This window comes from Gopherus flavomarginatus, chromosome 1, assembly GCF_025201925.1.
Source record: "Gopherus flavomarginatus isolate rGopFla2 chromosome 1, rGopFla2.mat.asm, whole genome shotgun sequence".
NCBI lineage: Eukaryota > Metazoa > Chordata > Testudines > Testudinidae > Gopherus > Gopherus flavomarginatus.
Window position 1 is genome coordinate 231,790,629 of NC_066617.1, and position 12,344 is coordinate 231,802,972.

Genomic DNA, 12,344 nt, shown 5'->3' on the forward strand with positions numbered 1-12,344 from the left:
GTTGAAGCTGCTCCAATAACTGGGAATTGATTGGTAGCATTTTATACTGGACTGCCAACTCAGCCAATCAGGCATCGAAATGCCAGCAAAAACACTAGCAAAGAAGCAGCCTGTCTGCTTCTCCTCTCCACTGGGTACCCACTTATCTGGTAATAGAGGAAAGAATGTTAGGAAGGTTGTTCCAGAGTTAATGGCTCAGGAGGGAAGGAAATTAAATGATCACAGCACTGCAGAAAGGCAATAGAATGTGACACAGCTTTTCCTAGAGGGCTGCATACCTGACTATTGAGTTATATATTTTTTAGTTTAAAAAAAACCCCAATTTTCCATTACTAAAAAAAAACCTTCCACAGAAAATTTTTAGGCAGACCTAATTCCGCTGTAGAACTAGAGCTTGGAAGGAGACTGAGTTGGAAACAGAGGTCATTGTGAATCTAGCTGCTCTGTTATAAGGGGAGGGCAATCAAACTGTTCATCATATTCCATAAGGACAGCTGGGATCTCCAATTCTCATTCTGTAGCAAACTGCAGTGAAGGCCCCCATGTGCTATCATACAGCGTACTAGTGACTAGATCCACATTATGCAACAAGTCCCTCCCAGGCAGTTTATTCAGCAGAGCTGCACTTATCTCTGTGACAAACTGGGAATCATGCAACAGTGCTGACAGTGAAATCTAATAATCTGTGTGACTTCTAAACTGGAGAGAGCAGGAAACAGACGGGGGGCTAGAAGAACTGTTTGACTAAATAAAAATGTTCACAAAGTATTTGCTTTCCTTCCAAGATTTTGATTTGGTCAGAAAACTGCAACTGTGTTGGGGTTGGGTGTCTGAAAATGATTTGAGGGGATTAAGTGAAAAGTCTAAATTTTCCATGAGAATAATCCCTATTTTCCAGCCAGCTCTACGTAGGAGCTTGTACAGTTTTCAGTGTCAGAGTCCTGTTTCTGCTGCCACCCTGAGAAGCAGGGTGGCACTTGATGGGTAATGTCTGTCCTACAGAATCTCTCCTACACTCTGAATATGGTGACTAATATGGGCTCTGACATTAATTAAAATCAGTGTCTTCTTACGCTGTATTTAGCGTTGAGATGCAGGTGATTTCCAATGGACGTGTGTCCCTTTTAAAACAGATTATTGTCTGTCTGTCTTGCTGTTTCAGGTCAATGCAGTCACTATTGATGGGATCACTCCTCTCTTTAATGCCTGCTGTAGTGGCAGTGCAGCTTGTGTGAACATGCTGCTTGAATTTGGAGGCACACCACAGCTAGAGAATCACCTTGCTTCACCTATTCATGAAGCAGTAAAGAGAGGTAATTTTAAGGCTTTGAGTACAGCTAACTATAAATAGATCTGGCTTTGTTTTTCCTCCCTAAATAATTGTGGAAAATTCATCTGCATCTAAAGTATCTGGGCCATAGTGATAAATGTGTGTTTGGTTTATTCCATCCTATTCTATAAAGAGTTCTGTGTATTCTATTCTAATGTTATCTATATAGTGTGTGTTTGTCGGGCATCCTGCAGAGAGGCACTGAGTTGAGATGACCTCTCTTCTGTGTTATCCAGGTCACAGGGAGTGTATGGAAATTCTTGTGGCCAATGACGTTGACATTGACCAAGAAGATTCGCAGCACGGAACACCCCTTTATGTGGCCTGCATGTATCAGAGGACAGACTGTGTCAAGAAGCTTCTCGAACTAGGTGCTCTGGGGGCAGAGGAGGGGAAGCTGAAGATATTTGAAGCCACCACCTATTGTTTCTCCTTAATCCCTCCCCGCTCCTGATATTAGCATTTAATTCCTCATGACTCCTTGGAGGACCAAGAATTTTGAGATTGGGATAAAAAAGGGGATTCTGTCATTCAAAGATGATGATGAGAGGAGCTACAAAGAACTGTCTTGGTATATTGTTTGCCATTGACCTGCATCAGCTCCTTTTGATTTTTATAAAATAAATAGCCAAGCATACTAAGCATTCACTCTTCCACTGCTCACCACATGCAGAGGGAGCAGATCAGCTAACCGACCACTCAAAAGAATAATCCCTTTAGTGATCATGAAGATCCCACACACAGCAGGGCAGTACCTCAAGTGGTGTGGCTTGTTTTAGCCAATGCAGCTATACTGATTGACACCAGCTAAGGCTCTTGCCAGCCCAGGATAAGCATTTTACTCCTGGACCTTCCAAAGTTATTTTAATTAAATGTTAAAAACATGCTTTTCTGGCCATTTGAATTAATCAGATGGAAGCAACTTTAGATTTTAAACACTCGCTCATTTGGTAGTCAAAAAGTTCAGCATTGGCTCAACTCCCATTGATTCTCCATTCTCCTCATCTTACTGCTACTCTTGATGCTAATATAGTAGCCATGTGACTTCTGAATTTTGAGCACTGCTCTGATCAAGAGAAGATAGCAAGTCCTCTGTGCCATCAGGTGCACTTCATTTATTGATGCTAATGATGGAAACCAAAGTGTGTGATAGAAATCTTAGACTCAGCCAGTCATGTGTTTCTCTGTTTCCTCCTAATGCTAACCTTGGTCTATTCTTATCTCTGTGTGTGTTCTTTTAAGGAGCCAGTGTTGACTTGGGTAAACGATTAGACTCTCCACTCCATGCTGCAGTAAGGAAATCCAGCGCAGAAGCAGTCAACTTGTTAACGGACTATGGCGCTAGCTTGACACGCAGAAATGCTGAATTCAAATGTGCCCTTGATCTGGCAGCCCCCAACAGTAAAGTGGAACAGGCCCTCTTGCTTCGGGAAGGTAATAGCTCTTTCTTTTTTTAACTGGACAATTTTTATTTCCTTTACATAAGTATTTTTTTTCATGTTCATCTTGCTTTTCTACATACAGCTGCTCCCTCTGTTAGTTCTCTGAGATTCTCCAGGATGTTTCAAGACAGGGCACAGGAATGAGAGCCAAGAGATCTCACTTCTGTTCCTAGCTTTGCCACTGACTGCCTATGTGATGGCAGGCAAGTCGCTCCATTTTTATGTGCCACAGTTTCCCATCTATTGAATGAGGATAGTCCTTACCTGCCTTTGTAAAGTCCTTGGAAAACTATGAATAAGAAGTGACATATATATATGCCAAGTATTTTTATTTATTACTATTATTATCAACCATATTTGAGAGAGCAAGCCAACAACTATTTTGCATACAAACCAGAAATCCCAAATGAAATGTATACATCAACTTGGATGTTACTGAGTCTCATTGTACAGCTCCCGGCGTAAACAGCTCCATGAATGTGTATAACTTGGTTACAGTGAGAAAGTGGAACTTAAGCCCAGTTGGCTATTCAGCTTCTCATATTACTGCTGTTTCATGAGGCTTCAGGAAGCATTCTGTTAGATCAATGCCTCTCCTAGAGTATTTCTGGTACCATTTAAAAATCTATTTGGAAGAACTTTGTACTAGAGGTGTGCCAACATTTTAGCCATCTCATCTTGCACCTTCCTCTCATGTGGAATTCTTGCCATGCTGTTTTTTATCTTCATATGTACATCTAACTCTGGAGGGTAGAAACCGCATCTCTACTTGTTTTGTAGAGTGAAATGCACAGCTAAGGCCTTGGCTACACTGGAGAGTTGCAGCACTGGTAGTGGCTTTACAGCGCTGCAACTCATTCATTGTCCACACTTGCAAGGCACATACAGTGCTGTATTTCCCTGGCTACAGCGCTGGTTGTACTCCACCTCGGCCTGGGGAATAACGACTATAGCACTGCTCATGCAGCGCTGCTCCGCCAGTGTGGCCACCAAAAGTGTTGTTATTGGCCTCCAGAGGTATTTGGAGGTATCCCAGAATGCCTGTTCAGCCACTCTGCTCATCAGTTCGAACTCTACTGGCCTGGCCTCAGGTGACCTGCCCTTTAAATGCCCCGGGAATTTTAAAAATCCCCTTCCTGTTTGCTCAGCCAGATGTGGACTGCAATCAGTGAATCTTTCCAGATGACCATGCCTCCACGCGCCAAACGAGCCCCAGCACGGAGCAATGGCGAGTTGCTGGACCTCATCAGTGTTTGCGGGGAGGAAGCTATGCAATCACAGCTGCGCTCCAGCTGTAGGAATTACGATACCTATGGGCAGATATCAAGGGCCATGCTGGAAAGGGCCCATGACTGGGACACACTGCAGTGCAAGGTTAAAGTGAAGGAGCTGCAGAGCAAAGCCCGCGAGGGAAACCACCACTCCGGTGCTGCCTCCACGTCCTGCCATTTTTACAAAGAGCTGGATGCGATACTTGGGGTGACCCCACCACCACTCCAAGGACCACGATGGACACTTCAGAGCGGGAGGAAGAAGAGGAGGAGGAGGAGGAAACCGAGAGTGAGGGTACTGTGGTGGGGGGAGACACCCCGGAGTCCCTCGATGCATGCAGCCAGGAGCTCTTCTCAAGCCAGAGGAAGGTAGCCAGTCGCAGCAGCCGGTACTTGGTGGAGGACAAACAGAGGAGTGGGTTCCCGGTAAGTGGCTTTTATTTTCAGGATGGAAATTTTTCGGGAGAGGAGGGAGGGTTAGGGCTGCATGCATGCATGCCTAGATGCGGAACAAAGCATTGATGTGGTCTATCACATCATGGTAATCGGCCTCAGTAATCTCTTCAAAAGTTTCAGCCAGAGCGTGGGCAATGCGCTTGCACAAGTTTATTGGGAGACCCACTGTGGTCCTTGTCCCAGTCAGGCTAACGCGTTCTCACCACTGTGCCGCGAGGGGTGGGGAGACCATTGCAAGACACAGGCAAGCTGCATAGGGGCCAGGGTGGAATCCGCATTGCTGTAGAAGACCCTCCTGCACTTCCCAGGTGACCCACAGCAGCGAGATATCTTCCAGGATCAACTCCTGTGGAAAATGTTGGGATAGTGTTCAGTGTAGGTGCCCCCGGCAGCTGTTTGCTTTCCCCAACGCTTAGAAACCCCGAGGACAGTAGAGTCCTGAAGCAATCAGTCCCCCTTACTCACCATTTCGGGGCTCCCGTGGGTTATGTCCGCTGTCTTTGGGACGGGAAAATTATGCTATTGTGAAAACTGTTACACTCCTTAACTGTGTGGGAATAACTGTCTGGTATAAACAATGCTGCCTCTGTTAAGTGTTGCATTTTGCCTTTCCAGAAGCAACCTTGAGATCTCAGCTGCCCGTGTTATCAACAGCTCAAAGACTACAAAACCGCTGGAAGAAGCCACGAAAAAGCAAAGAAGACATGCTGCAAGCAGTTATGCAGCACTCTGTCACAGAGAATCAAAAAGTGCAGGACTGGAGGGAAAGGGAAAGCAGGATCCGCCAGAAAAACGCAGCGGACAGGAAGAAAAGCACAAAGCAGCTGATAAGCATCCTGGCACACCAAACGGACTCTATCCAGGCACTTGTAGCCGTGCAGGCAGGGCACTACTACGCCCTCTCCCTCGTCCCAAAGCTCTTTCCCTTGTGCCCCAATGTCAGCTCAAAACCCCCTTCCCCAGCACCCAGGTTCTTACCACCACCACCTGCCTCCAACACCTGTACGTTTACCAACCAGCCCTGAGAACTATGTCCATTACCCTCAGCACTCAACCCCCATGCAGTATAGCCATCCTGAAGTGCAGCAGTCATTGCACAGCACTCCAGACAGCACATATTCAAACCTGTGACTGTACAGTTCACAGCTGTATGTAGTTTTTAAATTTTAAAATGTACATTTTTAAATGTAGTTTTTAAATTTTATATGTATAAGGATGGGAGAAGGCTGGTCAGTCGAGAGTGGATGGTGGTATCCTAGTGGGAGAAGCCCATTCTTGTTCAATAGGAATGAAATAATAGTTTTCTATAGAAATGTACCCATGTGTTTATACAGCACTCCACCCCACTGCCCTTTTTTGTTCCCAAAAAGTTGTGTGTCTGTCAATAAAGTAATTTTCTTTTCAATAAATGAATTCTTGGCTTTGAAAACAGCCTTTATTATTGCAGAAAGTCAAAGATACCTTAGCCCAGGAAAGAAACAGGCACGGCAAATCAGTTTAGGAAACACAGATTCCTACTAACATTGTAACCACTGCACTTCACTCCCGTGCAAGGCACCAAACATTACTGTTGGTTTTCAGCCTCAAATTCCTCCCTCAAGGCATCCCTAATCCTTGCAGCCCTGTGCTGGGCATCTCTAGTAGCCCTGCTCTCTGGCTGTGCAAATTCAGCATCCAGGCGTTGAACCTCGGAGGTCCATGCCTGACTAAAATCTTTCACCCTTCCCTTCACAAATATTATGGAAGGTACAGCACACGGATATAACTGCGGGGATGCTGCTTTTCCCCAAGTCTAGCTTCCCATACAGAGATCGCCAGCGCCCCTTTAAATGGCCAAAAGCACACTCCACAGTCATTTGGCACTGGCTCAGCCTGTAGTTGAACTGGTCCTTGCTCCTGTCAAGGTTCCCTGTGTACGGTTTCATGAGCCACGGCATTAACAGGTAAGAGGGGTCTCCAAGGATCACAATGGGCATTTCGATGTCCCCTACTGTGATCTTCCGGTCTGGAAAAAAGTCCCGGCCTGCAGCTTCCTGAAGAGGCTGGTGTTCCGAAAGATGCGTGCATCATGCACCTTTCCGGGCCAGCCTGTGTTAAAGTCAGTGAAATGCTCACAGTGATCTACAAGCGCCTGGAGAACCATGGAGAAATACCCCTTCCGATTAACGTACTCAGATGCTAGGTAGGGTGGTGCCAGAATAGGAATATGCATCCCATCTATCGCCCCTCCACAGTTAGGGAAACTCATTTGCGCATAGCCATCCACAATGTTCTGCATGTTCTCCAGAGTCACGGTTCTTCTTAGCAGGATGCGATTAATGGCCCTGCAAACTTGCATCAACATGATTCCAATAGTCGACTTTCCCACTCCAAACTGGTTCCCGACCAATCGGTAGCTGTCTGGAGTTGCCAGCTTCCAGATTGCAATAGCCACCCGCTTCTCCACTGGCAGGGCAGCTCTCAACCTTGTGTCCTTGCGCCACAGGGTGGGGGTGAGCTCATCACACAATCCCATGGAAGTGGCTTTTCTCATCCAAAAGTTCTGCAGCCACTGCTCGTCATCCCAGACTTCCATGACGATATGATCCCACCACTCAGTGCTTGTTTCCCGAGCCCAAAAGCGGTGTTCCACGGTGCTGAGCGTTTCCGTGAATGCCAGCAGCAATTTTGTGTCGTATGTGTCACGTGACTTGCTATCATTGTCGGATTCCTCACTGTTACTTTGGATCTTAAGGAATAGCTCAACTGCCAAACGTGATGTGCTGGCGAGACTCATCAACATACTCCTCAGCAGTTCAGGCTCCATTTCCCACAGAAATCGTGCTGCACAGAAACCATTGAGAGAGTCACGATGGCACCAAACGTGGACGGAAGAACAGGGATTGCTGGGATGTGAAGTGATGCATCATGGTGCAATGGGACAGGAAGCAAAATGACCCGCCCCCTTCCCGCAACCCATGGCGCCAGAATGGGAAGAGGTGCTCTGTGGAATAGCTGCCCGTAATGCATCATTCCCAGCACCGCTGCAAATGCTGCAAATGTGGCCACACTGCAGCGCTTTCCCTACACAGCTGTATGAAGACAGCTTTAACTCCCAGCGCTGCACACCTGCAAGTGTAGCCAAAACCTAAGGCTCTGTATAAGGAATAGCTCTGAAATACATGCTGAGCTGAATTATTCTTTCCTTTAGCCTTACAGTTTTACAGCACATTTTCATCTGAGGAAAGCTATTTGGACCCTGCTAATTTAATAGGATAGATCTAGCAACCTGTAGAATTCAAAATCTTTATTAGATCCCTTCCTAAAGGTTGGTCCACTAATAGCTTTTGACTAATCCTCATGTATTTTCCCCACTTCCAGTGAGATTGTAGAATATCTGTCTTGAAGTTCCCAATTAGAGACTGGGAATGGTTGGGTCATGACACTAATTGAATCTATTTCCTCATGTTAAGTATCCTTACACTTTCTATGGGTCATCTCGATTATCACTTCAAAGGTTTTTTTTCTCCTGCTGATGATAGCTCATCTCAATTGATTGGCCTCTTACAGTTTGTATGGCTACTTCCAACTTTTCATGTTCTCTGTATGTATAAATATCTTCTTGCTGTATGTTCCAGTCTATGCATCCAATGAAGTGGGCTGTAGCCCACGAAAGCTTATGCTCAAATAAATTTGTTAGTCTCTAAGGTGCCACAAGTACTCCTGTTCTATTCCCTTGTGTCTGCCTAATGATGGATGCCAAAGATGGCTTCCATCCTTGCTTATAGCTTCCAAAGTTCAGTAAACTTGTTTTAAGAGACAGGATGATTTCATGCTGTTTTTCCCTTCCTGTGGTCCTGCTATCCCCCTGTATGTAAAGGAAGCTTCCATTGTTTTGATTGCACCATGCTTAATTTACATAGCAGACAAGTAATAGCTGCCTTTTTTCCTGTCCAGGGTGGAACCTGTTTTGCCAGAGACTTTAAGAGATATTATCATTAAGTATCCATATTTCCTCATGTAGTGTTAATACATACATTGAACAGTGGTATTAATCACCAGTGTGCATTAGCTTTCAGAAAAGACCTCGCTTTCATAGTACGGTAACATCATATACGGTTGATTCAATTGCTTATCACTTGGGGTTCAGCTCCACTGTCTTTATAGACCAGTAAATATTTGAAATTGATTCTTCGTTCTGAAGGTTCCCTCTCAAAGTAAAGTATATTCAAGCAGTGAGGAAGGCAAGGTGGAGTCTGGTGGTTGTTGCAGGCACAGAGGGTGCCCGAGGCAAGCAACAGTGGTTTGTTGCCCAGAGTGCAAAGCGCCAATGAACACACACCAGGGTGGAGAAGCAAGCAAAGTTTATTTGAGATCTCAAAGTGGTGCAAGGAGACGAATGCCTCAAATCATGCACCCCTACACAAGCGGCTTTTCCCTTTTTATAAGTTTTTTTTTCTTTCTTCCCCCCACCCTCCTCCTTCCTCCCCCTGTAGCAGTTATGTAAGCGCAGGTGCATTAAGTAATCTTGGCTGCGGCAGCTCGTTAGTAAGTTTTCCTTCTGCAAGTTATCTTGTTCTTCTGCTAAAGGTGCACAGGCCTTATCACCATTGCTTTAGACCAGTTTTAGCTGTGCTGCAACTGATAACTTACTGTTACACATTTAATTTCACAGCTGCTAGCTTTCTAGATCAAGTAGAGTTCAACATGGAGGAGCTTTGGTTCACTGAGGCCTAGATTTATGCCTAGTGACACCAACAACTCCCTCCTTTGAGAATACTCAACAAACTTTTGGCTGAGTTTTCTCATACTTTGACGACAAAAAGCGATTAAGCTCTAGGGAGCTGGAGTCATTAATGAGGGAGTATAGCGGGATTTCCTGGGGAACAGGAGGTACATATTCTATGTAGGAGTGCTTTACAGCAAGCAAACAAAAGGAGAGTAACGATACACAACACCACACCAGTGAGCAGAAGGCGAACAATGCCTTCCCCCAGGTTGGGTAACCAGTCCTGAAGGGAATCAGAAATAGTGGGTTCCCCTTTTTAGGCCTTCCACTGTTCAAAAGCCTGTTTCGCTGACAGGATGTGCTTGTTAATATCCTGTGCATTTTCTGGGACATAAGTACAGCATTCATCCCCTATAAGGGTGCACACCCCGCCCTGGGAAGCCACACTTCCACCCAGGAAGTGTCCACGTATGTTTCCATGATCACAGATCAGATGGTATTTCTGATGCATCTGTAAGGGCAGTCGGCCAAGTCTGGTACTCAAGATCATTCTGAATGGCCATCAGCTGGTCATTCAGGAAATCCCGAATTCCTAAACATGCTAGATCCCACTGCAGTGCCTTCCCAGCCTCAGTGATATTCAATGCCATCTTTCCTTGGTGTAGTACTATGATACACCTGTTATTTAACTATTGTCAGGTACTTTCAAAAGGCATCAACATTAATAGCATAAGAGGGGGGATTACATTATTAGTCAATATCCAGGACACAGGACGCAGCCTGTAGAATAAACCCCAAGCTCCAATCAATACCACATTCCCAAGCATGAGCCCCACAAATGTCCTCCCGCCAGTGTATAATTCTTTGTTTCTTCACCAGGGTCAGTTCTTAATGTCCTTTCTAGTCAGGAATTCCTGGACTTTGGCAATTTCTGAGTGTTACTTCTTCTTTCCCGAAACAGTCGTGGTTCAGCATCCTGCAGGGGAGAGGTTACCAGCACATCACCCTGTAATGGTTTTGATTCTTCTAGAAAAATTCAAAGGCACAGTAGATCTGTCAGTGGACAAGGGAGAGGTTACTAGCACTTCACTTTGTACTTTTTACCTACTGTCCAGAAGGCACAGTGGAGCTAGAAGGAGAAATAGGCTAAGCATCAATAGGAGAATTCTCGGCAGGTGGAGGGGTCTTTTTGCAGTGAGAATCGTGGGTCCAAGCAGTCAGCCTTTGGCACTTCACAGCGGTGTTGGTAGTCAGCAGGACTTAATAAGGGCCTTTTCAGCATGGAGCCAAAGCAGTCTTTCGTTGGTGGACCTTTACATCAATCCAGTTTCGTGGTTCCAAGGAGTGGCAGAGCTGCTAGGGTCTTTGGGTAGCGCTTCCTTACCTGTGAGAAAAGAAACCTAATACCTTTCATTAGTGCCTGGCAGTGTTTTGCAAACCTTATAGCTGCTTGGGCAAATTCAAGCCCTCCTTTTCCTGGTTGTTAGCCAAGTCTTAACTGTGAGCAGTGTCCTTGAATGGAGTCAGTGTCTTATCTATAGCCTGAGCTTGCTAGCTAATTTTTTTCCCCTTCTTGGCTTCTTTTAACCTGCAAAGGAAACTTCCACTTTTCACTTATACACCTTTTTCCCAACAATGAACACCTACACATTGTCATTATACAGTACATTAGTCTGATTATTCAATATATGCCACACATACTCTTTTACTAAAATAACCTTATTACAGAATTTTGGAGCAACAAGCTAGAACAAGCACATGCACTTTGAGGAGTTCATTCAATTCAACCTCTAGTCCAATAGCTTTCCACCATCCCCAGCCCCCTGGCTAGAAATCTGAGGTAGCCAGAAAGATCCCATGTACAATAAGGGGAGTGGGTTAACTTTTCATGTCTTTGCTTCCAAAGACTGTTGGTATGCAAATTTTAACAACAATTTTTGCAATTAACAATTTGGCCAATGAAGTTTCTTTTTCTTACTTAAGGAAATGCATTAGATTTTAGTATATCACATTCTCCTGATTTATCCAAACACTTTGTATTCCAAGTTGAACAAGATGAGTATCTACATTTTAATTTAACCTTTTTATTTGATTTTAAACTAGACTATTTTATAAAAATATTAAACACAACAATTCTGGCCACAAGACAAACACCACAAGACAGAGCATAGAACACAAAACATAATTCCTATTGTGCCAGTAAATGCATGGTACGTTGAATGCTGTTCAGCTGGCATCAGTTTTCTCTGGTTATCTGAAAGACAAAAAAACAAACAAACAGAGGTCTACCCCTTCTGGGCAGACAATCATCGCATAAAATATACAAACACCCTTGTTGACTTCAGGCAAAACAGAGGAATTACCCCATATTTTCTTGTATTTGTTTCATAGGCAGCCCAGATTTTCAATTACATAACACTGTATACATTCTTCAGCTAATTTAACTAAATTGTTCACAAATAATTGCAATCCAATAATTTCTTTTCCTGAATTTATTTACAAACATTTCACAGACACCGAGAACTTTCTTCTTTAGCATTTTTACAAAGTTCAGCTGCTGTTCCCTCCAGCAACTACAGAGTTCACTTCTCACTCTCCCTTAAATCACTTGCTTGTCTCCCAACAGCTACTTTTATCAACTTAAATCACCATTCCAAGTAAGTCCTGGGTATTTGAAATCCCCATGCTTACACTTACTGACTCCTTCCTTCCACTACACCATTAAAGTTTTTCCAATCTGTTTTCCAATCTCTCTGTCTGTTGCCTGCCCGCCTGGGCCCGAACCTGCTTTTCTTGCTGAACCGTCCCTTCCATGGGCACCAACTTGTTCCTCTACCAGTTTAGCTAGGAGAGTGGGCTTCTCAACTAGCCCCCACCCCTCCTGGTCTCTTCCCTTAAACATTCTTACTCACAAGACTACCTGAGTCCTCCCTCATGAGGCTTGTCACCTGGACAAAAACACATGGCCCATTGGGCAAAGGCCATTTACTTAACATATAATCCAAACCCCTTAGAGGTTTTACCCAGAGACCCATCCATCTGTCTGCTGACACTTAAACAGAAAAGAGAATTACACAGAGCAGAGGAACTTACAGTCTAAGCCAGGCTTTCTCACTTCCATACACTGACCGCTACAG

At 44.6% G+C, this 12,344-nt stretch overlaps 1 protein-coding gene across 3 annotated transcripts in view; it reads left to right on the forward strand.

Annotated features, from left to right (window-relative positions):
* LOC127056300 (ankyrin repeat and SOCS box protein 11-like) overlaps window positions 1-12,344 on the forward strand; it is an 87,348-nt gene that overhangs the window by 12,592 nt on the left and 62,412 nt on the right. For all 3 annotated transcript variants that reach the window (XM_050963958.1, XM_050963964.1, XM_050963984.1), the window contains exons 4-6: window positions 1,163-1,313; window positions 1,567-1,701; window positions 2,573-2,764. In XM_050963958.1, the coding sequence (XP_050819915.1) occupies window positions 1,163-1,313; window positions 1,567-1,701; window positions 2,573-2,764 (478 nt within the window). The remainder of the gene's footprint in view (window positions 1-1,162; window positions 1,314-1,566; window positions 1,702-2,572; window positions 2,765-12,344) is intronic.